Source organism: Pimephales promelas, chromosome 13 (genome assembly GCF_988280905.1).
Source record: "Pimephales promelas chromosome 13, fPimPro1.hap1.1, whole genome shotgun sequence".
NCBI lineage: Eukaryota > Metazoa > Chordata > Actinopteri > Cypriniformes > Leuciscidae > Pimephales > Pimephales promelas.
Genome location: NC_142781.1, coordinates 29227912 through 29254192, shown reverse-complemented (window position 1 = coordinate 29254192; position 26281 = coordinate 29227912). Strand labels below are relative to the sequence as shown.

Below are 26281 nucleotides of genomic sequence, written 5' to 3'. Positions count from 1 at the left end.
AAGGTTTAGCTGAAAATTTATATAACAAATATTTCAAGATTTTCAAAAAGGACTTTGAAATATTTTTGACAATGATTTATCTCCTATCTTTAAATGGGATGAAATTCAGATAGATGCTATTCATTTTAATTCAATTAATAGAATGTGATTATTTCATTTAAAAAAATTTTAATCGACTGACAGCCCTACTAAAAAGCCAAACTCTTCTCAGAGTTTGTGAAAGTACCATGTGGATGTCATTAAGATGGATGTCCTCTCATTACAGAATCTGACAACAAGGCATCTGTCTTCCTCAAACGTCCGCACAATCAAAACTGCCGAGCGCATTAGGTAAACCCGTTTAGCATAAAAATCTAATCAGACCCACCTGGGCATCAAGCCTGGCTTTGAGAAATCTATTCAAGCTAAGCTGAACACAAAATCATCAACTCAGTTTCATCTTAAAATGATCCTATGCTTTTACCATCAATACTTTAGAAGTAACATTTCAATGCAACTCATTTGACTTGCAAGTGAAATAACCAGCCATATCAAATTACTACAATTGATTCATTCAAGCGTTTGCAAGCTGAATCCAGGCAAATCCAAGTCAATGATACGGGCTAAGGCGTTATCCTCTGCTTTCAAACCCCAGAAAAGGGTTTGGTAACTTAATTACATGCCACCAGAGTCACAAGAGAGAATCAGAGGGATTGCATGTCTACTACTGAGAGAATTAGGATTACAAACTGGAGTCTGTCTCCTCTTCTTCCCGGTCGTACATTCTCACAGTCGCAGATTCTTCAGCAGCTTATCGCTTGGTAAGATCTTCATCCCTTCTCTCAACACACGCAATCTGTTCCCAGCAGGCATGTGGCTTTACTCTCATTTACAACTCATTGTTTACTGTCTTGGTGGTGCTGTATTTGAAACTCATACATGGATGAGGCAGCTCGATGACAAGAATCAATGAACGTCATGATGCGTCTCCATTCATCGCCTGGTGGAACATTCAGAGGCCAGAAATATCTGTATGCACTCTTTATGGAAAAGATATTGATGTCACATAAGAACACCTAGTACCTCTATCCTTCACAAGAAAGCATATTACTCATTCCCCAGCCAACACCCCGTGTGGCCTTGGCAGCTGTCGCCGAGGAGGGAAGAACAATGGGGTTTTTCAAAAAAACAAACAAAAAAACAGGACCTTGGTAAATGAGAATAGAAGAAAAGAATATGAAACATGATTGTGTGAGTGAGGTAAACAGTCAAGCCAGATCTGAAACAGAAAGGTGTGCGCCTGCTGAAGTGAGAAGGTACTTCCTGTAAAAATGAGACTTTACTTGACCTTAGGGCCTGGGAGGTCCAGGCGTACTGCTGTGAGACTGACCAACATAAAACCCTGCCTGCAGTGTACTGGAAACAGGAACATTTATTTTTCATTTTTTTATCTGAAATTAGATTGTGAAGATAAATGGAGTTTGAAAATGTATTAATGCCACAGACTTCAAAACATTTTGATCTAGCTTTGAGGGAGTCCCTTCATAAAACATAAAAGCAGCTATAAATGTTCATGCATATGTAACGAAAGCAAGCTAGTAGTGTTGTCAAAAAACTCGGTACTTCGGTACCAAGTCGGTACAAAAAAAAAAAAATGTTACGGTACCAGCTTTTCTAGGTACCGAGTACCAGGTTAATCCAGTTCTAGATGCGCTGTCTGAAAGGTGCACAGTTGCGTCCTCTTCATAACGCTGATATAGCTCTCTCTTTCTGAATCCACTTGTAGACACGAAAGGACGAAACAGCCACATATGGAAATATTTTGGATTAGGCTAATGTCACGTTGCCATAAGAGGCCGATTACATGCAAATTCGCAATTTCAAATATAGGCGCGAGGCAAGCGCGCTCAATAAAAACTCGTTGCATAGCAACGACAGACGCCGCGTGAGAGCAAGCGCTTTGGAAAGAATAAGCACGCGCAAAAATATAATAAAAAACCACGCGCGATATGTGAACGGCCTCTAAAGTGCTTTCGGGGTACTACTGGTATTAGTATCGACGCATCCCTATTTATGTCATTTAATGTCAGTGCCAGTTCTAGGCGTATTCTTGCCTTTATAACTCAGCAGGTTTAAAAAGCCTTTTTAAAATTAAATATGAATGCAGTTTTAGATTAATTAAAAAAAAAAAGTCAAGTCAAATAAAACATGTTTTATCTCCTGTATAGTTTGGTAATGCTACAATAAGATAGCTACCATTCATCAACATTAGCTACTTAATTCACATCAACACATTGAGTGAACAATATATTTTTACAACATTAATTAATGTTTGTAAATGTTATTTAATAGAAACACTTGATTGTTCATGTTTGTTCACTTCATTCATTGTGCATTAAATAAATGTTAACGGATTAAAACTTTACAAACAACTTTAAAAATGTGTTAGTGCATACTATTGTTTATTTTAGGTCATTTTATCTAATCTTTTTCTAAAGTGTTTATAATGCAAATGTACAGTTCCCATACTTGTAACCGTGATAAACACTTAAATATATGTAAATTTAAACTAAGCTTTGGTACCGAAATTGGTACCGAGAACCGTGAATTTTTACTGGTATTGGTACCGAATACTGAAATTTTGGTACCGTGACAACACTACAAGCTAGTAAGAGCTGTGTGTGTAAATCTCACTCCCCTGGCCTCAGGAGGTGCACTAGCAACTGACGCTAATGGCTGCAATCTTTAACGTAACGCACCCACCGGAGACTCGGGTTCGAATACCGCTTGGAGCGGGCCGAGTAGCATCAGTTACATTTGGTGCCGTGACCCGGATGGGAGGGAGGTTTAGGGGTCCCTGGCCTCAAGGGGCATGCTAGAGACTGATGCTTGAGACTACGGTTTTTAGCATCCTTGCTAGCGCAGCTGCCTCCCACGCCGGTTCGAATCCTGCTAGGAGCGGGGCGGGGCCCAGTTACACAAGAACATATGTATTGATTGAAATATAAGAATGAGACAGTACCATTCAAAAGTTTGGGGTCAGCATAGGGCTGCACGATTAATCGAATTTTAATCACGATTTTGGCTTCCCACGATCAAATTAGCGTGATCGAGCGATATTTAAAATGCGTCATTCCGTCACATAATTTATTGATTGTATATTTAGCGCGTTTTATTCACATCCATTATGCAGGTGCAATGCAAGTTTATATTTTGCTTACTAAAATATATTTACACAATGTCAACGTAAAATAGTGCCCTGTTGAAGTTTTGCTACATTTTATTTATCGTTTTCTTTATTTTTATTTATTCTTAAAGGAGATGCACTGAATTTTGGTGAATAAGAGGACCTATTTTATTTTTATGCACATGGTTGTACATTAGCAGTATCGCAATAGTCATGATTATCATTTTGTATACATTATATTTTGTATACATTACAATATCAAAATATTTGTGAATATCATTTGTCCAAATTGTGCAAACCTAGGTCAGCAAGATTCTTTTTTTAAGGAAATTAAATCAACCTCAAGTGACCGTAGGGATGGGACGGTATGAAAATTTCATATCACGATTATAGTGTCCAAAATAATCGTGATTATCAATATTATCACGGTTTTGTTAAAAATTTATGAAAGTGCTCAAAAAGAACTGAAAACATTTCAACAAGTTTTATAATTGAAAATCAACAAACAACAAATAAAACAAGCCTCTCTATGCAGTTTTTAAGCAAGATTCTATAGACCCTTTTACAGTTGGTAAACATAGTGACGTTTTTTTGTGGGCGGAGCTTAGGTGGAGGCAGAAAGATCCGTCTGGCCGCTTCACTAACGCTAGTTAGCAAGGATTGTTAGCTTGTTTTTTAACAATGACTGGAGAAAATCCGATATTATCTTAATGTGTAAGCTCACTCACTGTCTAGGACTGTGATTGTTATTTCCAAAAGTTATTTTTAATAGTTTTTTGTAAAACCCAAAATGACCACACCTCAGATTTGGTCCTCATAAAAGGCTGAAAAATCTCATGAGCACGGTCACTGCCTTCCACCATTCCTTCTCGAATAGTAATTTAAAAAAATATTGCGTGCTGCGCGCCTGCGTCAGACTGGCCGACAGGATTCAGTTAGTTATTAAAATCACGATAATCAAACACGGTTTTAATGATAATAAAATTTTAAACGATAATACTAACCGTCAGTACATTTTATCACGGTTTATCGTGAAACCGGTTATCGTCCCATCCCTAAGTGACCGTAAAGACTTTTACATTGTTACAAAAATCTTTTTACCTTGATGTATCAAATGATGTAAAAAAAAAATGTTTCAAGGCTTCTACAAAAATATTAACCACCACAACATTGATAATACTAAGAGATGTTGCAACAAATCAACATATTAGAATGATTTCTGATGGATCACGTGACACTGAAGTAAAAAAAACAATGTGCAAGTACGAATATCTATACCTGCTATAACCTTCAGAAGATGTTTTTGCTAAACTAACACAATAGAGAACCTAAGTCCCTGCCCTTCCGGTCAACCACCATGGGACCTTATTTCGGAAAAATATTGTATGGTAGTCAATGGCGAGAGACAACAAATATTTTGATCTCGTTTGAATTGTGCCTTGAATTACACATATGATGTTTGTCATTTTAAAAGATACATTTTAAAGTAAAGAAGGTCGCAGTTTGATGTAAAACCGTTGAGGTATAAGACTGTTAAAATACGACATTACAAAGACTACAAACCCCAAAGGTGCACATTTTCTCTCAATGAATGAAGCTAACTTTACTGAGGCTAATGTCTGTCATTGTTTCTACAGTCTTACGTCATAATCGTAACGTTACGCCGTCATACCTGAGTGTTTTGTACCAGACTGCACACACACGAGCAGCGGATCTCACTCGTTGTTTCGCTTCCCGGGAGATGTAGTTCATAGAGCGATTTTCACATAAAACTAAATGTTACTCTTCTGTTTTATGACAAACTGTGACGTTTTTGACTTTCAGAATTATCTTTTAAATTGACAAACATCATATGTGTAATTCAGGGCACAATTCAGGGCACAATAAAAATATAAGTTGTCTCTCGCCATTGACTACCATTCATATTTTTTCCGAAGGTCCCATGAGCCGGAAGCGGGGGGGGGGGGGGGGCGGGACTTAGGCTCTCTATAGACCATTTCACAAGATGTAAACAACACTGGCCCAGAAGCACTTCCTGTTTCAGTTTTTTAACACTACATAAAAGCTGGGATAAAATACAACCAACAGAACATTTAAAACTGAATCAAAAAGTTAAACAAACATCTATAAGATGTTTTCTTTACATGTGAAATAAAGAAAACCGTTACAAACTGAAACAGGAAGTGCTTCTGGACCAGTGTTGTTTACATCTTTTGAAATGGTCTATACAAGACGGAGGCGTCAGCTAACACAACATTAAACATTTACCATAGAGTAAAAACTATTGAGTTAATATAAAGCACAAACCAACATGTCCGTACCAGATACAACATCATTGATTCTTAATGTGAGTGACGACATGCTGACTTTTCCAAGATGGCGGGCGGACTGACGTCTCTGGAGGGATCTCTACATGCATCTAAGAACAAGCCACCTTCACAGTGAGGACATTATCAGAGTGAAACAGACATTTTTACTGATGCCATTTTCCAAAAAAGCAGACAAGGTGAGGGATTGTGCAGTGCTGCGTAGATTTAGTATTCAGTAGGGAGCCCTCATAAGTAGATGACAAGGCAAATTTGATAAGACAGTTTATAACTACCTAGTCAGCAGGAGAGAGTTCACACAGCAGGAAGGCCAGGATAAGCGTCTTTAGTCTTAAATGCATTTAATACATGCAGCGTTGCATTTAAACATTAGTAAACTGTCTCCTGCCTGTGCGAAATCCTTGGGTGACTGATAATCGTATGATATTTAGGCCTAGTTGTTGTTTTGAATCATTTTCGCAAAAGATTTGACAGGCTTCCAGGGAAAAGCTGCAGGCCTGCTAAACTGTTTGCATGTAAATGTTAGCATCTAGCTAAATTCAAGCTTACATTTAAATATTTAGAAACTGCTGTGGCACATTTGGCTTTGCTTTCATCATCCTTTAACAAAAATGAACTCAAAAGTAAACCAGCACGAACGCCTCGTGTATGCTACAGGGGGATTGTGGGTAATAACAACTCAAAACATTTCAATAATCCAGAGTAAACATCACCATTTTTGGCACCTTTGGCATACTATTTTTACTGTACTATAATTAGGGACAGTCATCCTAATCTTGCATGTTTTCAGTAATTTAAATGGCTGAAATAAGATAAAATATAAATATTAGATGAAAAACTTGAGAAATGTTGCATTGGTAGCTAACTTGAATTACTAAAAATACAAATGGAAAAAATAAATGAAAACTAAATTAAGATTTATCTGTAAAGACATGAAAATGTTTTACAATAACTAAATCTTTAAAGAAAAATTTAACCAAATTATAAATAAATGCTAAAATAGTATACATAATAGTAAAATAAAACGATCCAGCCACAGCCTCAATAAAAAGAAGAAAATAAGCCTCTACTTAATATTAATGATAATTGAATTGGCAAAGGATGTATCACTTAATCTCTTCCTCAGATGACATTTACGGCTACAGTTGTGTGAAAGGATTATATGAAAATTAGGTAAATGTTGACTGAAGGTTCAGTTACACAAACAAATGGGATGACACACACAAACCCCCCTTTATGTGCGTGACAGTTTGCAACAGGAAGCCACACGTTAGCTTAGCATGTTTGCACACAGCCTAAAGGAAGAGAAGGGAAACAGTGCTCATAAGCAGCCAACTCCACAGTCTCATAAATTGCATGTCAAACATTCAATACAAAAGAGAAGTCATTAGAATTACAACCTCAGGCTGCAGTGAGAGTGTGTGCACAGAATAATCATTGAATACTCAACGCTAATTATCTCAGTGACTTTGATAGGTCACAAAACAAGCGACGGAGTGACTGACACCTTGTCAGATTGCTTGTGCGGACTGCTCGGGTTTATGGAGGCTGAAGTAATAGTCTTTAATTTAATCGTTTTAGATTATCGATTAGTCCGCACAACGCATTCATTTAATCATGCATCTGAAGTGAAAGACGGCATCACAAACACACACATTACAGATCAGTGGCAGCTCAATTATCTAGCATTTACACTCCAAGACTTACAATATCAGATTTAGTCGTTTCGTTACTTCCATTGCTATGGTTAATCACGTCAATCGGATTCAATAGCGCATTTACTTGTCAATCCAATGTGTAGTTAAGCCTAGTTCACACTACATGATTTTAAGCCCGATTTAAAGGAGTAGTTCACTTTTGAAAAAAACTTTTGCTGATAATTTACTCACCACCATGTCATCCAAGATGTTTGTCATTCTTTCTTCAGTCGAAAAGAAATTACGGTTTTTGATGAAAACATTCCAGCATTTTTCTCCATATAATGCATTTTACTGGTAACCAAACGGTTCAAGGTCCAAAAGACAGTTTCAGTGCAAACTGCAAACTGTTCAAAAGGCTTTAAACGATTCCAGATGATGAATACGGGTCTTATCAAGCTAAACAATTGCTCATTTAAAAAAAAAAAACAACAACAAAGTTTAAGTTTTATAAGCTCAAATGGTCGCCTTGCTCTGTACTGCGATGAACGTTCGTGACTCTCCTGTTCGAACTCATTCATCAAAATGAACGAATCTTTTTCGGAGTCATTTGGTTCATTCAACGAACGAAACGAACAAATTGACTCGGAAAAAGATTCGTTCATTTTGATGAATGAGTTCAAAATTCTGTCATCATTTCTTCATCTTTCTTCTTCTGAACACAAAGGAAGATATTTTGAAGAAAGTCATTAACCAGACATTTGATGGAACTCATTGACTCCCATAGTAGTAGTAAAAAAATTTTTAAAAAAAAATTAATGGCGTAGTGTTTGCTTACCGACTTTCTTCAAAATCTTCTTTTGAGCAGAATAAAGAAAGTCATACAGGCTTAAAACAACTTGAGGCTGAGTAAATGATAACAGAATGTTTCTTTTAAAGTGAACTAATCCTTTAAACACACCTGATTGGCCAATGCGTTCACATGCTCAACAGATATGTCTTTGGCTACAAAGCTTGACTCTGCAAAAACATGTTGGCGATAAAACGATTTATTTTGGTGGACGCCAAAATATTTTCACTGAAGGAAAATCCCTCTTCATAAATATGTTAATGATAAATTAATTAGTAAGTAATTAGTTAGGATTTAATTGCTTTTTTATCTCTAACTCAGATGACCTTTATAGCTGAAGCTTGGTGAAAGGATCAAATGGAAATTAGGCAAATGTTGAATAACAGGTTCAGTTTTATAAACAAACTTTAAATAAAATAAAAATGTAAATTACGTAATATAAATGATTAATCAAAATAAATATATTTTCCATTCTGGAAAATTCCAGAAAATGAACAAAGGTTGAATCCTCCAAAATGAAGCACAGGCACAATGCTGTAATTAGCTGAAACCGTTTAGATTGTGTCACGCCTGTAATTTCACTTCGCCTTACGGCACCAGGAATAGTACAGAAAACAGCAATAGTAATGCCACTTCAACAGCAAATCTCAAACATGTGAGAATGCAATTATTCTAACATTGCAGGCTACGGGTGTCGGGGTGAAAATTATGTCACTCGCATAACGGCTGTTTCTGAAATAACAGTCAGTCTGTACTGAAACAGACGAAGAAATGCCTTCTCTGACTGGCCTACAGGGTGAAGCCGCTGGGACGATAAGACTGAAGTCCACATATTAGACATTATGCTCCAGAAGTAAAACAATTTGCAAAACGCGTTTGTCCTCAGGCAGGCACTTTAATTTGCTTGGATTTCAACTTGAAAAAAGAACAAAAAGCATTTTGAATGGTTTTAACAAAAAGCAACTTGCCGTGACATGGTTTCTTAAGGGACTTTATAAAAGCTACTTAAATATCCTAATTGAACTAAGGCCTGTCTGTGAAACCAGGCCTAAGAGTTCAAATACAGCCAAGAAACCTTTAGTTAACAGTTGAATATTATCTCTCCAGAACAACGGATCTGCAGATATTTCTTAGATTAATATTGTCTGTCTTCTAAGTCTGCAAGCAGAGCATCTAAGGGAATATCATTCCCTACCAACAACACAGCAGTCTCACTTAATTTAAGCCAAGACCTCTAGAAACGCTCGGGGCATGAAGAGTTATTGAGGTCCCAACAATATCAAAGTCATATTAGGAGATTCTACAGCAGAAGTGAATAGGTCTGTAATGTATAATGCATCTGTCTGACAACAAAACCTCAGAAGTAGTTTAGGCCATGCCGCATAACATGCATCCAAGACATGCAAGTAAAAATATCCATCATCTGATCCGAAGAAGACCATAATACAGTTGTGTGCAAACATTTAAACAGTTTATGTCAACATTTATAATTGTTGTAAAATGAAATTTAAACATTTAAATGGTGGCTGTAATAAAATAAATAATGAAAACACCATGTAAAGTAAAAGTAAAACGAACATGTAATATTGTTCATATTTAGTAAAGTATTCTTCACTAAAATAATTTTCTTTTCTAGCTGACTAACTTTGACATTTGACTTGTTTTCCAGAAAATGTAACATTACATGACTTTGTTTTTGCATGAGATAAGTAACTTAGATGACAGTAAGCTATAGTGTTTTTAACATACCATATAGAAACTATTGGCTCACTAGAAACTCTTCACTAGAATAGAAGATGAGTTGGAGGGATTGCTTCCCAGCTAATGGATCAGTCCATGCTGGATCTCAGGATATTTAACTGTTAAATTGAGAAATTATGGGTGAACATTATGTGGCATATGAAAAAAAAAACAAACTGCCATGTGATATTATCAGCATAATGAAAGCCAATCACTGACTGCCAAGTAAAGCTCCACAGGTTAATGACCCGCTGTATGCATTTGTGTGCATAAGCAAAACACCTCAAATAGACACCATGAGTGAGCAACAATAAAACAAATTCAGTGGTGAAACCATGACAGCCCACGCCCCGACGCATAAGAAGCACCTGCAGAAGGCATGCCAAAGAACCGGTGCGGCTCAAGTGGGTGGACGTGCTTCCCTGGCACAGGAGCTATGGCTAGCCTGGCTCACGCTACCACACATGCCCTCTATCTCCCTCTCAAGCAGACGGAGCAATTGATCCACTGCCAAAATCCACTCTCCAGAGACAACCCAGGCCCACAGCTGAAAACAGGGAGGCAGAGTTAAGTTACAGCCATTTGCCTGGCTCTCCGAATGAGAGTGGAACCGTGGCGGCCGGCCAGCGGCGTGCCGCGATGTGCGTCCTCCTCCGGTACCAACCTATTCAAACGGTTCCAATAAAACAGTTTCTCAAATTGTGGGATGAATGGACAAATTTGTCTGAAAAGAAGTGTGGCGTCTAGGGATGTCAGATGCCCTCTAAGTGTGGCGAATGGAAAAAGGGGTGAAAAAAAAGCTTAGAGCCTTTCGCACCAGAGGAACCTTTTCATTGTTCCTAGAACTATTGGCGGAAGTAGAAACTAGGAACGATTTTAGTTTTAGGAACTCGTTTTGGAGGATCTAAACAATAGCTTATTAATAGTAGAGTCTAAACCAGCACTGGAACTACCAGTGTCGTAAGTGAATGCTGATTGGCCAAACGCAAGCGAAACACCAGCACCCGCCATTTTATTTACACCAGAAACTAGCTGAACTTGGAAAATAGTGATAGGTGGGCCTCTTAACCTTTACGCTAAGGAGAAAATTCAACACAACTTTGAGGGAAACAAGCAAAACATGATTATGCATTTCCAACGCATTCTCATCCCAAGGCGCCATACTGATGCTTTTGCCAATGCGTATACATCCAACGCACATGGCACCCTTTAGTGTAAAATTAAAGCAGCACTTTGCAAGATTTCCATTTTTGTCAAACTGTGACCCCTAAGCCCCTTTCACACAGCGCGTTGATCCCGGGAAATTGCCAGAACGCCTTCTGTGTGAACGCAAACGCGACCCGTGATTGATACCAGGACTGATCCCGGCTTAAGGACCTAGTAACATTGCCGGAATCAGTCCCGGAACGCGCGCTGTGTGAACAAAAGCCAATACCGTAAGGGGTGTGTCATAGTGATGACGCTCGTGCCATCGCGCGACTCTGTTGCTCTTAGAAGAAAGTTTGTGTTCGTCATCAACAAAGAAGGGACGAACAGAAATGTCTGCAAACTGGAGTAGTGTTGCACGGTGCACCGATAGTTCAAAAGTATCGCGATACTCGGAAATTAAAAACCTCACGATACCTAAATTTATTAGTATCGATACTTTTATGAATGACCGCGACCCAGGTTTGTAAGAGACATATTTCATGTTGGTGTGTGCCACGCACGCTTCCAGTCTCTCCCTATGAACGTCTGTGTTTCTCCTCACGCACGCAGCAAAGAAGCTGCAGCTGTCATGAGACAAACACTACCGCGAGACTTCTGCATGCGCGAGCACACGTGATACAGTGGCCGCCTGTCATTAGTGCAGTGGCAATCAGGAGAGTCGGATCTTTTCCCGGTGGGCCGGTGGTGTTTTGAGGCCGCGATGGCCGGTCTGACAGTTATCTTTGTATTAGGTGTACAACTTTCCCCCCAACTTTCATAGATAGCATAAATATTTTGCAACCTGCTAAAATAAAGGATACAAAACATCAGCAAAATGATCTAACAGCTATATGATTATAATCAGAGCATGCGCATGTCAGTGATTTATTTATATTAGGTTATTACAGCATTAAAGAGCACAGACCTATGCAAAGAAAGTGCATATGAAACGCCTCGTAAGAAATACTTTCCTTTTCAGGAAAAGTAGCGAAAAAGTAGCGAAATCGCAATACTTGACTTGGTATCGGTATCGAAACAATAATTTTGGTATCGTGACAACACTAAACTGGAGCGAAGCAGAGAACAGGAGCTCCTCACTATCCGCCCTGAAGCTGAGATCATTCACCAGTTTTGCGGAACGGTATGCGCGTGTACATGTTTTTGATGTCTCATCCTGATGTCATGTGTCTTTCCGGGATCTTTACGGGTTGTGTGTGAACGCACTCACAGATCCCAGCAAATAACTGGGAGTGTGAATGAACCAAAAATCAAACGACCCCGGGGACAAATGCCGGGTCACATTATCTGTGTATTTTCCAGAATCTCTGTGTGAAAGGGACTCTAGAGTCGCTGTGGAGTACTTGTACTGTCGTAAATAGCACTCACGCAGAGATGTCTCTGCACTCAAGGCCTGATCCCCTCCCCCTGTATACCGGTACCTGTTCAATTTTGATGGAAGCTGTAACGAGTGGAAATAAGGTGTGGCCCCTTTAAGAGCTGCACGCTGTTGAACTGTTGGCAGTCTGTTGTATGCGCCTTGAACACCACATACATACAGCGCCGGGTTATTTCTGTTTGATGTTTATTTTATCAGATCTTTCTTGCTGTAAAGCAATTCGTTACATCGCAAGACCTGATATCATGCAACACTTCCTGATGCTGCGGCCGGCTTAAAGTCGCAAGTGTGTTTTGTCCGTTCACAGGCAACAGGGGGGGCGAGACGCACAACATTCAACCCAAAAATAATCATATAACCATTGCAATAACTAGGGCTGGGTATTGTTAGGTATTTCACAATTCGATTCGATTTCAATTCTTGAGGCTTCGATTCGATTCGATTTCGATTCGATTCAATATTGACTTATTAGCTTCGATATCGATTCAATAATAATAAGTAAATACACAAGTTATTAAGTAATGTGCGCAGTTTTACCAATGTTTAAGAACAAATTGATCCCAGCATGTTTGCTTCCTGTCATGGTTTATTCAGCAGAATAAAAATGTACAATATTGTATGTGTTGAATTCAAACACAACTGTGACAAGCACTGTACAGTGCTTTAACAACACCTCTAAAGTGCAAGTAACTAAGTAGTAGAAAGTATATTTTTTTCTTCCTATACATTCAAGTTATAAAAGAAATGTAAACAGAAGCACAAAATGTGCATACTCAAAAAAGTGCAATATTATATTCTAATTATAATTTTGTAAACAATAACACTTAATAGCTGATCACAGTTAACAGCAATTGCGATTTATCAGGCCAATTCTAAGGGGGGGAAAATACTAACCTTTTTCCCTCTCAGAAGTTTATATCTCATAGACTTTATATCATGCATTTCTGACTTTATTTCACGCAATTCTGACTTTATATCATGCATTTATGACTTTATATCATGCATTTCTGACTTTATAACACCCAATTGCGACTTTATATCACGCAATTGTGACTTTATATCTCGCAATTCTGACTTTATATCTTGCAATTCTGAGAAATAAAGTCAGAATTGCGAGAGGTAAACTCCCAATTGTGAGAAAAAAAAAAAAGTCAGAATTGTGAGATAAAAAGTCGCAATTACCTTTTTTATTTTCCATTCTGTGGCGGAAACAAGCTTCCATAGTTCCCGGCTTACAGTGGAATCCAAAATGAGCCCAAACGTCGGCTTTTAATGTCTTGAATCAGGCTTGAACGGAGTGCAGCTGCTGTCCGTCATCGTGCTGTTTTGCTAAGGGCTAAAGCGCGACTTGTACAATGCTGAGCGCTCTCACTAGAGTGTAGCCCACAGCGCCGCCACTGGCCTGGATGGCTGAATCGATTCATAGGATTTGATGAATCGATATTGAATTGAGAAGCAAAAAATTGCAATGCATTGATGAATCGATATTTTTACCCAGCCCTAGCAATAACTCTGAAGCTATTCAGTTAAGATAAAAAAAACCCACATAGAGCTGCTTTAACACGCTTCAGTTACGGGTAGGTTTAGGTCTGGGGTAAGGTTAGGGTTAGACCACTAGGAGGCGCCTTCTGGCCCATATATATATATATATATCTGCGTCTCATATTGACACTAAAGGGTGCCATGTGCGTTGGATGTATACTCATTGGCAAAAGCGTCAGTATATGACGCCTTGGGATGAGAACGGGCTGGTATTTCCTAAATCTACACAGTGTGAAAGTCAACCATCATGGTTGTTGACAAACACGGTCAAGTATTTTTTTTTTATTATTAAATATGTGCATTAGAAACATGAAAAAAGATCTTTTATTGTTCTTGGCAGCATTAATGTAGTAGGTTTATTAAGCCCTCTACACTCAAATATAACATATGGGCCTAAATAAATAAAAAGGTTCAGTTAATCGTAACTTGACAGTAAGGATATTACTCTGATGGACAGATTTTTCTTACACTGCCAACATTTTCACCAGCCTGGCCACAAAACGTTCAACAGTCAAATTTCTAATGTAGCTCCATAAATGGATGTAAGATGTCAATGGCAGTGCAGCAGTGTCCTGAAAAGGCAAGAGACAGTATTGGAACTAATAATCATGCAGTGAAGATGCAGTGCTAAATTAAATAGTTTTATTGAACATTTGATTAAATTGCAATATTTTCATTCTCTCAATGTTCACTTGAATACTAAGTTCACCGTTTACTTCATTTGCATCTTTTTTATACTGTTATTCATTAGAAGTTGTTTTTTACTGCACATTTTATTACTGACTGTGTACTTGTCTTGAATAATTACTTCAAGCAATATTTACTTAAAGACTGGTTCAGTCAAATAAAAAAAAATGGTGTTATTTATGTTTTACTCTGTACTTTTTTATGTGGAACACAAAAGCAGCAAAAGCAAAATTTCATGCAATCACAGTGAATGGAAAAGGAAACTTCTAAAACAGATCAGATGAATCCTACTGGATCAACAGGTTATATCCTACTCAAAAAAAATACCTGTTCATGAATCAGACATTGCAACTTCTAGATTTCACAACTTAAATTTCAGTCTGTTCCTCAGATAAAGCTATCCTATGGCTTAAAAAGACTTGGAAAAACAGAGCAAAATGTCATATGGACTACTTTTATGATGCACTTTTCTGAATAAAGTGGATATTCATCAAATATTCACCATTCGTGCCCATTGAAGCAAGACAGTCAATCGACTTCATAAGGGCGAGTACATTTTTAGACAAACCGTTACTTTAATAAATATGAGACTGTATTAGTATTGTGCATGTAACGGAGATCATGCCCTACCCTGCACCATTAAGCCACATTCATAAAGGCATATTATGTTTTGATCACAATTCTCTATGCAATGAGAGAAGCTGTTACCACCTATAATTAAAAATGTGCTTGCAATTTTAAAAAAATAAGCCAGAGGCTCTAAGCTACGATTTCTGCTCTGAAATTTACACCACTGTTCAACCTGATGTGTTGTCATAAAATGGAGGTAGATCTGTAGCAGTCAACCTTAAGAATCTCTGACCCACAAAAAGAAAACGCTCTCCGATTCAGTGAAAGGGGGAAGAAAGAAAAATCAATCTTTCTGCTTTATCCTTTTGGCTTCAGGGATGGAAAAAAAAGGGCAGACAGACAGAGAGTTTCATAAAATCCACAGGCTTTCACAGCAGCAGCCGGCAAGATACATGACAGGCTGTGCCCTAAGTGTACGCTTATATGCCAGATGGATTTTTTATTCTACTTGCCCAATGGTTTTACCCTAACACACACCTGTATGAAACAGAACCGTCTCCTATAAGAGCGTCGGTGTCAACAGTCACTGTAATGGATACGAGACACTCCTTGTATTCTTGGACAACAGCAATACAAAACCACCATGACACGCATTATTGACATGACCTTTTTATTAGTGATTGAAAACAAAGCAACAACATTTGACCCTCTTCAGCAGACATGCGGCAAATTAATGAAGACTCTGTGAACGGACAATCGATTTTTCCCCTCCTTTTCAATACAGAATATGAGGCAGTGACATCCATTATTTGTTTAACGGGCTGAGCGAGCGCAATAAAACAACCGAGACCAAATATTTAAATCAAATTAATGTCTCGGAACACTGTAGTAAAATCAGAGAGTGAACTTTTACCAAAGCGGTGTCATTTTCTTCAAATAACACTCTTAATAGACTTGCACTTTATTGCTCCGTTTGATTTTTATGGTTCGATGAGAGTGGGTTGTGTACTCATAAAACACATTCAAATTTGTAAGAAGCAAAGACGGGAAATGGGATTAGTGCTGACACGCTTCAAAGACGCTTTAATTTTAAAGATGAAAACATAAATCATTGACGGGAAGTGAAGGTTGGGTCGTACGGTGCACCAAAAGGCTATTGTCTTGCATTGACCCGTCATCCCTAGAAAACAAGAACATCTTGGCATGCATTCAAAAGACCAGCTACATAATGGAGAAACTGCTGCACTGATGAATGACCAGAAGATGACCAGAAGAGAAGAACTTGATGTACAGCAGGACTGCAACTAACATCTGACAATAATTAATAGTGGTGTTCAGCCTATATATCACCAAGGCTGATATTCTAACTTTTCCACTGGTTGAACTGGTGCTACCAACTTTCTCAGTAGGTCGCACCAGTATTTGATTTGGTCGCACCTTTTTTCTTTTCTTTTTTCTTTCACCGTGTTCTTTATTTGTAACTAATGTTGCCACATCTGTATTTGAAAAGATACATAAATCCAACTGAAAAACTTACCAGATCACCAAATGCCCTGTTTGTTACAGTGTTTACTTCATTTTTATTCATATATTCAGCATTTTTATATATTTATTTAATTAATGTTTTAATTAAAGTGTTAAGTGTTTATTTTACAGATTTATTTTCTAATCAAAATCAAATCTTTTTTTTCAATTCAATTAAGTAAATATTACAGAAAATAAATATTCCATTTCATCATTTGTTATGCACACTTTTACTCTCAGGAACAAAGGTCCTGGGTCACTGGGGCTGTACCTTTTCAAAAGGTACACTTTTGTATCTAAAGGGTGCATATTGGTACCTAAATTAGCACCTAAATGTCCATATTAGCACCTAAAAATGTACATATTAGCAAATAAATGTCCATGTTAGCACCTAAATGTACATGTTGACACCTAAAATGTACATATTAGAACCTACATATTGGCACCTAAAATGTACATAATAGAACCTACAATGTACATATTGGCACCTGTCCTGAATGTACATATTAGCACCTACAATGTACATATTGGCACCTAAAATGTACATATTAGCACCTAAAATGTATATTAGCAAATAAATGTCCATATTAGCACCTAAATGTATATATAGACGAATCCGGCGAAACTACCGGAAGTAAGCGGGGTGCCATTACTGAGCTGTTGCTGGGTAGCGTTGCGCCATTGCCTCCTATTGTTTTAGTTGCAACTTGCGTCCACTGGAATAAACAGCCCGCGATTTACGACTGTCACTAACGTTACAACGTTACCCCTTGTATAATGTCGAGTGGGTAAACAGTTTCCGTTATAAATTGTTTCAATGGTGGCAGTAAAATTTCAATTTTGAAGAGAAAACACTGTGAATACCCGGGGTCGTATGCCCCTGTCTGGTGCCGTACGGTTTACAGATTTCCTGGGCGAGTACAAGACGTGGACATTCGCGTATAATAACAATTATTTAATGACATAAGTAAAAAAAAATATAATAAATATGTGATATAGTGATCAGCAAAATCTCCTCTCTTGCTATTTTTTCTATTAAATTAACATGCTATGGTCATTAAATGGCTTTCCTGAGCTAAATGTAACGTTATGTGACATAATTGTTCTCCCACTGTTATATTGACCTCTTTCTATGGTTTAAAAACACTAATTGGTCGATATTATGTATACTTTCTAGCTGTAACGTTACCTTACCCTTGCCTGTTGCAATGTGAAAATGAGATAAATAATGGACACAAATGAAAAACATGAATTTGTTTATTTGATTTCATTCATTTATTTATTTATTGTTGCCAAATGGACAGATCTTTTTATAGTTTCCTCGTTAGCAAACGTTAGCCTAGCTAGCTTGCCAAGCTATTTTCATAAATAACGTTAATCTGTAAGATCGTTTGTACCTTCATCTGTGACTGGAGGCCACTGCAGTCACAGATCAAACCAAAAAGTCATTCTGCCTGGCTGTAGCTGTCATCGAGGGTGAGTTCGCGTTGTCACCAAGGTTTGTTTACATACCGGTGCACATGTCTATATGCCTGTGTAACAGCTCAGTAATGGCGTCGCCACAAGATGGCAGCCTACGCAGAACGCTCGTCGGATTCGTCTATTGGCACCTAAATGTACATATTAGAACCTAAATGTACATATTAGAATTTAGCACCTGTCCTAAAATGTACATATTAGCACCTAAAATGGACAAAAGTTTACCTTTTGAAAAGCTACAGCCCCAGTGACAGATTTTTACCTTTTTGTTTCTGAGAGTGTATTTAAATGAGTGTGATAGAGCAAGCTATACATTAATCAGCTTCTCTTTAAGATATCAGCATCAACCATAAAACAAATCTATTATCCAACCACTATTAATTCATCTGTTCAATAAATCATATCTTCCAAATTTTGCCCAATGATTCCCTTCAAACAATAATGTGCAAGCACTAAAGTGCCATCACTGACAGAGATTCTTCACACAAAGACCAAATGTCAAGACCCAACTAATCTAAAAAATAAACATGTTTATCTAACATGTTCAATTATTATTGATCTTATTGATTCATAGTTGCATCATCTCATGCATCTCCTGATCAATGCACACTTCTGGTGCTGGGCAGATGTTTATTGCTCTTCTAATCAGCGCTGGACTCTGATTTTGGAGTATTCAATTACTGGAAAAACCAAGCAATCACTACTGCAAAACAAGTGTCCCAATGCTCTCTGAAAACACAAACCAAAACTCCCTTGTGTTATCCATTCCACACATGCATTTATATCTGCTAAATCTAATCTGTGCTTTAGTGTAGAAAAGATTCATACAACAAAAGAAAAACATCAGTTACGCCATTTAAAGCCACTGGAGATAAAGCTGCTTTTATTTAGGTTGAATTTTGCTTTCTTCCCCATTTCTCCCCTTACTATATCCATAGAATCACTTTAAAAAAAAATCACCCTTAAGTAAATGAATGTAGCATTCTAGCCATTGGAGAACATTCTAGCCACTTCAAGACCAAAAATTAGAGTAAAAAAAAAGATGAGACTGACTGGGGACAAACTTTGCCTGCAGCAGATGTGCTATTGCTTGGGGGCATTCATTACATTTCTCAGCACCTAAGGTCAGTCGGGCTGCTTCTGGCTACAGCGAGGGAGATTGACCCAAATAATCCGAGGTCTGTCTTGGGTCTCCAGACAGCCTACGCTGATCACAGCCATAGTTGTAAAAGGTTGCAGGTACGCTGTACGAGACCAAAAGCTCTCGCTCTCCTCTCCACCAGCAGATTCTATCTCAAAGAGTAAGACCATGCCTTATTCACAAGTAGTAAAATGAAAGAAAGCCATCTGAATTATTTAGTATCCAAGCACTTCAGCTTTCAGGGGAAAAAGCCACTGTATGATAGAGGGAAAACAAACAAACCTAGGATATAAAAGCCATGACCAAAAGGAGAAAACATCAGAGATACAAAAGAGGTTCTGCAATGAGAAAGTGTTTGCATGTTCTACTTGCTCATGGTGCATAAGAGGTTCAAAAATAACAATTACATACAGAGCCTTTAAATGTACCGGATATCCTGATATACCTAAAGTCAAGTGCACACTGTGAGATTTTTTACCAATTTTGATTTACGTCACAGGGCAAAATCAGCCGTTTTGGAGTGGTTAATGTTGCATGCAATGTTTAAACTGATTAAATGCATGTACACACCCACATCCTGTTGCCAACGGTCGCTGTTGCATATGGCAAAAGAAATTGTCAATGAAAATGAATGCGTTCATAGTGTTGTGGAAGGCTCTGCCGAAGATGTATATTGCATAATCTGATATAAGACAATTCCTGTCACAGTTTGCCTTTTATCCAACATCTCACTGCAGTCACAACTTCTCAAGCAAAAGACAGTGAAAAGAGTTAACTTTATGCACTACACGTATCTGCATTCTGCACCATCCCTGTGCTTTTCATTCTTTCAAAACTAGGTTGAAACCATCACACTTGGCTCACCATTCCACCATATACCTTTTAAAGTTAAGTTTTTCTGTTGCCCCCCCCCTGCACTGAACAACTCGATAAGAATTAATTTCTCTTATTAGCTTGAATTGTGCATAATTGATGGTGAGAGAAATGAGGTTTGAGCATGCGGAGAGCACTGTCATCTATAATGAATGAGGACCTGAGAGCCCAGATGGGTGTGTGATGTTGCCTGCGAGCAATTCCTGCGGCGGACAAACACACACGGGAGAGCATTTCAGGTGGAGGTGAGAAGCCATATACAAAGACACCTTTGTGAAGTTCTTAACGCACATAGTCAGTTTGTTTTGAACTATAGCTAAAGTGCCATGAACAAATATGTGGTGGGGAACTTAAGGTACGGTTTGGTCAAAACTTTTTAATTAGCATGGCCTAGCCTTGCTTCTGCATTAGGGTTCTTAATAGAGCCAGACCGATATATCGGCAGACCTATATTAGGCATTTTCCAAACTATCGGTATCGGCAGTTATAATGGCCGATAAATGAAAATTTCAAAACTAAAATAAAAACGGACGAAACACGCTTGAACCATGTCATGAGAGTTAGAGTTGTATAGTTTGTCCACCAGAGGGCACCGTTCCTCTACACCGTTCCTGTTGGCAGCACTCGTTGAGTTGGTCACGATACACATTGCTTGAATAACAATTAAAAGAACACCCCCATCAGTTCTCTTAACTCAAATAAGCATGACAAAATTTGTGACTATCATGTCCAGTTTCAAATAAATAAATAAAATATCGTCCGATATATCGGAATATCGGATTTTAAAACTAACAAATATTTGTATCGGTATCGGCCTTCAAAATCCTTTATCGGTCAGGCTCTCACCGTACTGTTTTCTCATTCCAGACCAGAAGCGGTTTCACTCCGATATACAGTACGTTATAATAGGGAAGAAATGACTACCACAACTTCCGTTTCTGGCCTAATTTTATACCAGTAATATAGGCCTACCCAATAAATTTTCATTCATTAACTAACAATCAATGACATTTTTTACATATGAAAAAACTTAAAACGCACTTAAAGACGCAAATCTCATTGTGCCCTATCCATATTCCGAGTTTTTAGCTTATAAAAGTAGGGAAAATAAATAAATAAAAAACTCACGCAACCATTTTTTACACCATAACATAACCTTGTTGAGATCAATCGATTTTCTAAGGCAATTCTGCTCCTCAAAGGTCAGAGTGTCTGGCGGAGGCGAGACAGAGTGCCCAGAGTCGAGTCTGACAAGTGAGACCCCACAGGGTCCAGCTGTGACTATTTGTTTCCCTCATGTCAGCGATCAATGGATGAAATCCAGCTATTCAGGGGTGAATTATCACTGTTTTCATGCTGAGCCGCTGCATTAAGCAGGAGAGATCCCCAGGAACACCAATGCACTTGGAGAGGAACGCGGAGGCTTCCGCATGCATTAATGTGCATAACAGTTTAATCCTGCCATTAAAACATATCCTGACTCTGAGGAGCCACCGTCTTATCAACAGGTTTGCACTGTCTGCCTTTGTCACACGCTTGAATGCACTTAACTTTACAGATCACATGATGGTTTAATGTTTTACATCAACTCAAACCCTTTGCAGCAATCTCTAAACCTGAACCTATAGCTGTTGATGTACAGTGGGGCGTTTTGCATGTTTTCCCACTTACAAAGCATGTAGAAGTCTGTAATTTTTATAGTTTCTGACAGTATTAGGAGAGGAAAAGTGTCATCTAGTATGCAAACAAGTAGAACAAAATCTCAAAATGTAGGATGGCATTACAAAGCGAAACAATCTAAATGTCGAGGACACAGTAGGGACACAGGCACCATTTTCCTATGCAAACTGGATAAACTAGGTGGAATTCCAGGACGAAAAAAAACCAAGGAGACAAGGTCAATAAAACTGAAAGGCGATTTTAACCATGCTGTCAGTTTTCATCTGCATCTTTACTTTGGACTTGCCTGATTCAAATGGGAAAAAACTGGGTCTCAATCAATAGCAAATTTAATTTAATTAAGCCAATGCAAAGTCTACATTCGACTCAAACTGAGGGAATATTAGACTCTGGCCTGACATACTCTAAAAGCATTCATCCGGAAAGAAACAAGAATTGGCAGACTTGTTTCTTCTTAAAAAAGTTCATCCTTAACCAAGATGTTGAGCAGAGCTCAACTCAACTTGATTGAGTTTTCTATCCCACCAAGCACAAATAAAACATTTTTTTTAAACTAATTATAAAAACACCAGCATTACTTTAGGATATGATCAACAACAATGTGTATTTTTCAAAGGCAAGCAAAATTTGCTAATTTAACAGAGTTTAAAAAAAAATCAAATCAACTTTGCTTCTAACAGAAGTTTAATAAGCGAAAAATGATGATGTAGGGAAAACATGCTTGAGATGGCAATCTGCATCTAAAATAAAATATCAACCACTGTATTGGTTGTAGGCTATATTATAAATATTTCAAATTATTACTAGTAATTCAGCATCATAACTTAAAGGGACAGTGATAGTGATTGAACATTGAAGATTCAACCCCCTCTCTTGAATAGTGTATAACTGCATACGTTTCTGTGCCAACTGTAAATTTATAGTCATAAGTAGCTCGGCACAATATAGGTTTTATCTTACTATTGTCACTATTGATTGTAACAGTGTCCGCCTCCTTTTCAAGCAGGGCTGTTTTTTTTTTTTTCATTATTATTATTAATTTTTTCCATAGGGATTTTAAAAATAGTCTTTGTTAAGGTGTTGTAAGCCATGAACCAAGCCAATCAGCTATGAGGTGTATCACAAGGTGTGCATAAAATCAATATATTTTAAGTTAATGGCAAACTATACAAACATTTCAGTATTTTGAGGGCATATGGGAGCATACTGTTCCCCTATAGGGAGGTCAACTTGATTACGCAGTGCTTCATGGGAGTGGGTGGAGGTATTTGGGAGCAAGTTGTTTTTTTTTAACTCTCTAATTGGTGTAATTTTCTGTACAGCCTCATGGGTAATGTAGTTTTTCATCAGGAATTCTACTGTTTAAACATAATTATTTAAAAAATAAGATGAAATAATGTGGGCTGACAGCTTCAGTAAAAGCAAATACCATGGATTAACAACCTCATAATCCATTTCATTAAAGAGAAAATGAATGCCGTTTTTACTTCCGGAACTGAACTGTTGCACTCTATTGGCAACATATAGGCTAAGCAATGTGATACTGATGAGTGATGACTCACATTGCACTTTCACTTGATAATTTAAACAAACAAACAAAAAAAATGCCCTCATCATGTAAAAACATGTAGCTCAATTGCTCAATTATGACCAGTCTGAAATTCAGGAAATAGAATCAATGTGAAACACTAAAACACATATGAATAAATAAATAAAAATTAACAGGAAATGCTGAAAGTAAAATATTTAAATAATGACTGACTGGATAAAAACACGGTAATATACCAGACAAAACATGAGTGAAATAGGGAATTTTCAGTGACTGAAAAACTGACGAATGGTGAATGCTGAAGTGAATACAGACCATTGTGAAAAAAGCAGGAAATACTGGCTTGAATACTGACTGAAATAGAGGCAAATCTCACTAAAAATCAGAAAACACTGCTAACAGGCACGCTTGACTGAACCAGTAAGTTACCGAATTAAATATTAAAAAAAAACAGACTAGGCTACTGACTGGAATACAAAAACAAAAAGAAATGCAATACAGACCGCAAACTTGCTTAACTGGATAGAAAAAAAGGGGAACACATGGCAAAAATACTGACAGAGATATTTTAAACGAATCAGGAAATACATTGGCTACTGAGATACAGGACCACTCACTAAAAGCTTCAGTATCTGTAGGCTATCTGACATAGCCTACTGGAAGTGCTGACAGAAATACATAGGCTATAACAGATTAGCCTATACTGACAAATATTTGAAAACAGTTGGAAACAAGTAATGTTGACAGTTACGGCGAACTGAAATACGGAGCAAAACAAAGGACTAAAATGAAAATACTGGCTGTCAGTTTTCAACAAACTACAGTTCGGCGAGTGACCGACATAACGAAGGAGCACGCGCTCGCTCTCGATCCTGTGAGTGACAGAACTCACGTGTCTATTAAATAGACCTGTCAGAAGTCAGGCCATACTGGCTTCACGCACGTCACCATATCTACCATACTGCAACACTGTATTTTGATCAATGCTCTTTGGGAAATGTCTACTGAAACTGACGCGTTGTCAAACAGTCTCCAGCCGGCTATAACATTTTATTAATAAGTTACCACTTGGTTTCTCTACACTGGGAAAGTTATTTTAGTTTCACAACATGATTTCCTTCGAGAGTCTGAGGAAAGCACAGGGCAGGAGTATATAATAATAATAATAAAACATAAAATACCTCTTTTATCTTGGCTCTTTTCTCTTTAACCTCAGGATCCGCGGGTTCGTGCCCTGTTGCACCGGGCGGCCGCACGTACTGAACGAACGGCAAACTGTCACCGTCCGCTCCATTCACCTGCGCAACTATCTCCTTGTCGCGCATGATGTCTTGCTTGATCTCGTCCGGCCGTTTCTGTAGGGTGTCCTTAGCCTCGATCAGCGCCTTTTCGTGGTCTTTTCGAATCTTGGCCAGGATCTTCTCATCCTTGCCCGTCCCGGTGCTCGTGTCACTGACCGTACCTGTGCGCGTCTCTGCCTCCACCGAGGACGAGCGGAAGAAAACTCCGCTGAGAAGCTTAGAGGAATCCGGCAAGAAGAAGATAGCTCCGAAACACAGGGTGATGAAGGCGCTGAACACTAAAAGCAAGATGAATTTCTCCGTGAGCCTGAAGGAGGTCGGGCTGGCGGACTTCCTATTCGGAGTGGCCGTGAAAGGCAGGAGAGAAGCTACAGGCATTTTCTTCAGCGTTTAAAAACACGACTAAATAGCCTAAATTCTGCCACAAAGTAACTCCCCGAATAGCCTTGACCTACACTGGTTACGATACCTGTTACATTGAACTCAAGGTGTTCGAAAAGGGCACGGTATATCCTCTGAAATAAGTTGATCCCACTGAGCGAGCAGAGGAGTCCCACCGCCTCAACTGATCACGCCTGAAACACATCTGTGTAAAGTCTCGTTGGCGGAACGGAAGGGATGGCAGAGATCCATGAGTGACAGCGCGCCTCGGCCAATCGCGTTGAGTCGCTGTTGCACAAGTTCGCTGTGGGCGTGTCTTCCGGATTTACAGTACAGACTGGCTTGATGTCTTGTTCAAACTTAATTGGCTATGGACTGGGATTATTCATGTGTGTGACAAGATCATAACGGCGTAAAAAAGGCTTATGGACATTTAAGGATTGGCCAAGTTAGGTTGTTATGTTTAATTCAAACTCTGCTTATTATAAATTGCCCCTGCGCAATTGATTAGCATTTTAATAGAAACCCACAGTAACCTTTATCAGGCTTTTAAAAACTGGGCTAAAAATTATTAATACCAAACATGAACTGCAAATAGAGGACACACACAGTTTTTAAATTGGACAAAGTACTTTAGCCTACTGTGGATGAAAATAAAAATACAGTTCTAACTGCTTTCTTGTCTTCTTGAGAGATGTGCATGAGATTTATTTCAAAATTCAATAAAAATAGTCTCTACCAGTAGATCTACGAACGCCGATCCAAGTGCGCTGGTGAGATGTGAATAAGGTGATAAGGTGAGCGCGACATATTGAAGACAAATAAACGGTTTGTGTTTGTGTTTCTTCTGGAAACAACGGACCATATGAGATTCTGCACAGTTCAGCGCACTTGGATCGGCGCTCGTAGATCGACTGGTAGAGACTATTTTTCAAAGATGGCTTCTTCCTGTATTCGCGAAGTTGACTGTGTGTATAAAATATCTTCTTATTAAACTGTATGGACACTGACAAAGTTCTCAATGCTTCGGTTTGAATGTAGGGACCCTTGTTATGCTGTCGTGTTGGTATGGGGCTATTTTGAGCCTTGTCGGTGGTAATAACAAGCGATTTTTATTTGTCATTACTCTATGCCCTATATACTAGCATTATACTAGTGTTATAGGCTAAACTGTTTTTAGAGATAAAACTATTTACATTCGGCAATCATGAAAACAAATCTCAGATAACGGTTGACTAGGTAGCAATGTG

The 26281-nt window shown here is 38.3% G+C and overlaps 1 protein-coding gene across 1 annotated transcript in view; it reads right to left on the bottom strand.

Annotated features, from left to right (window-relative positions):
- man1a1 (mannosidase, alpha, class 1A, member 1) overlaps positions 1-25247 on the bottom strand; it is a 125291-nt gene extending 100044 nt beyond the window's left edge. The window contains exon 1 of the mRNA XM_039692126.2: positions 24531-25247. Within this exon, the coding sequence (XP_039548060.1) occupies positions 24531-25028 (498 nt within the window). The 5' untranslated portion in view covers positions 25029-25247. The remainder of the gene's footprint in view (positions 1-24530) is intronic.
- Positions 25248-26281: the final 1034 nt, after the last annotated feature.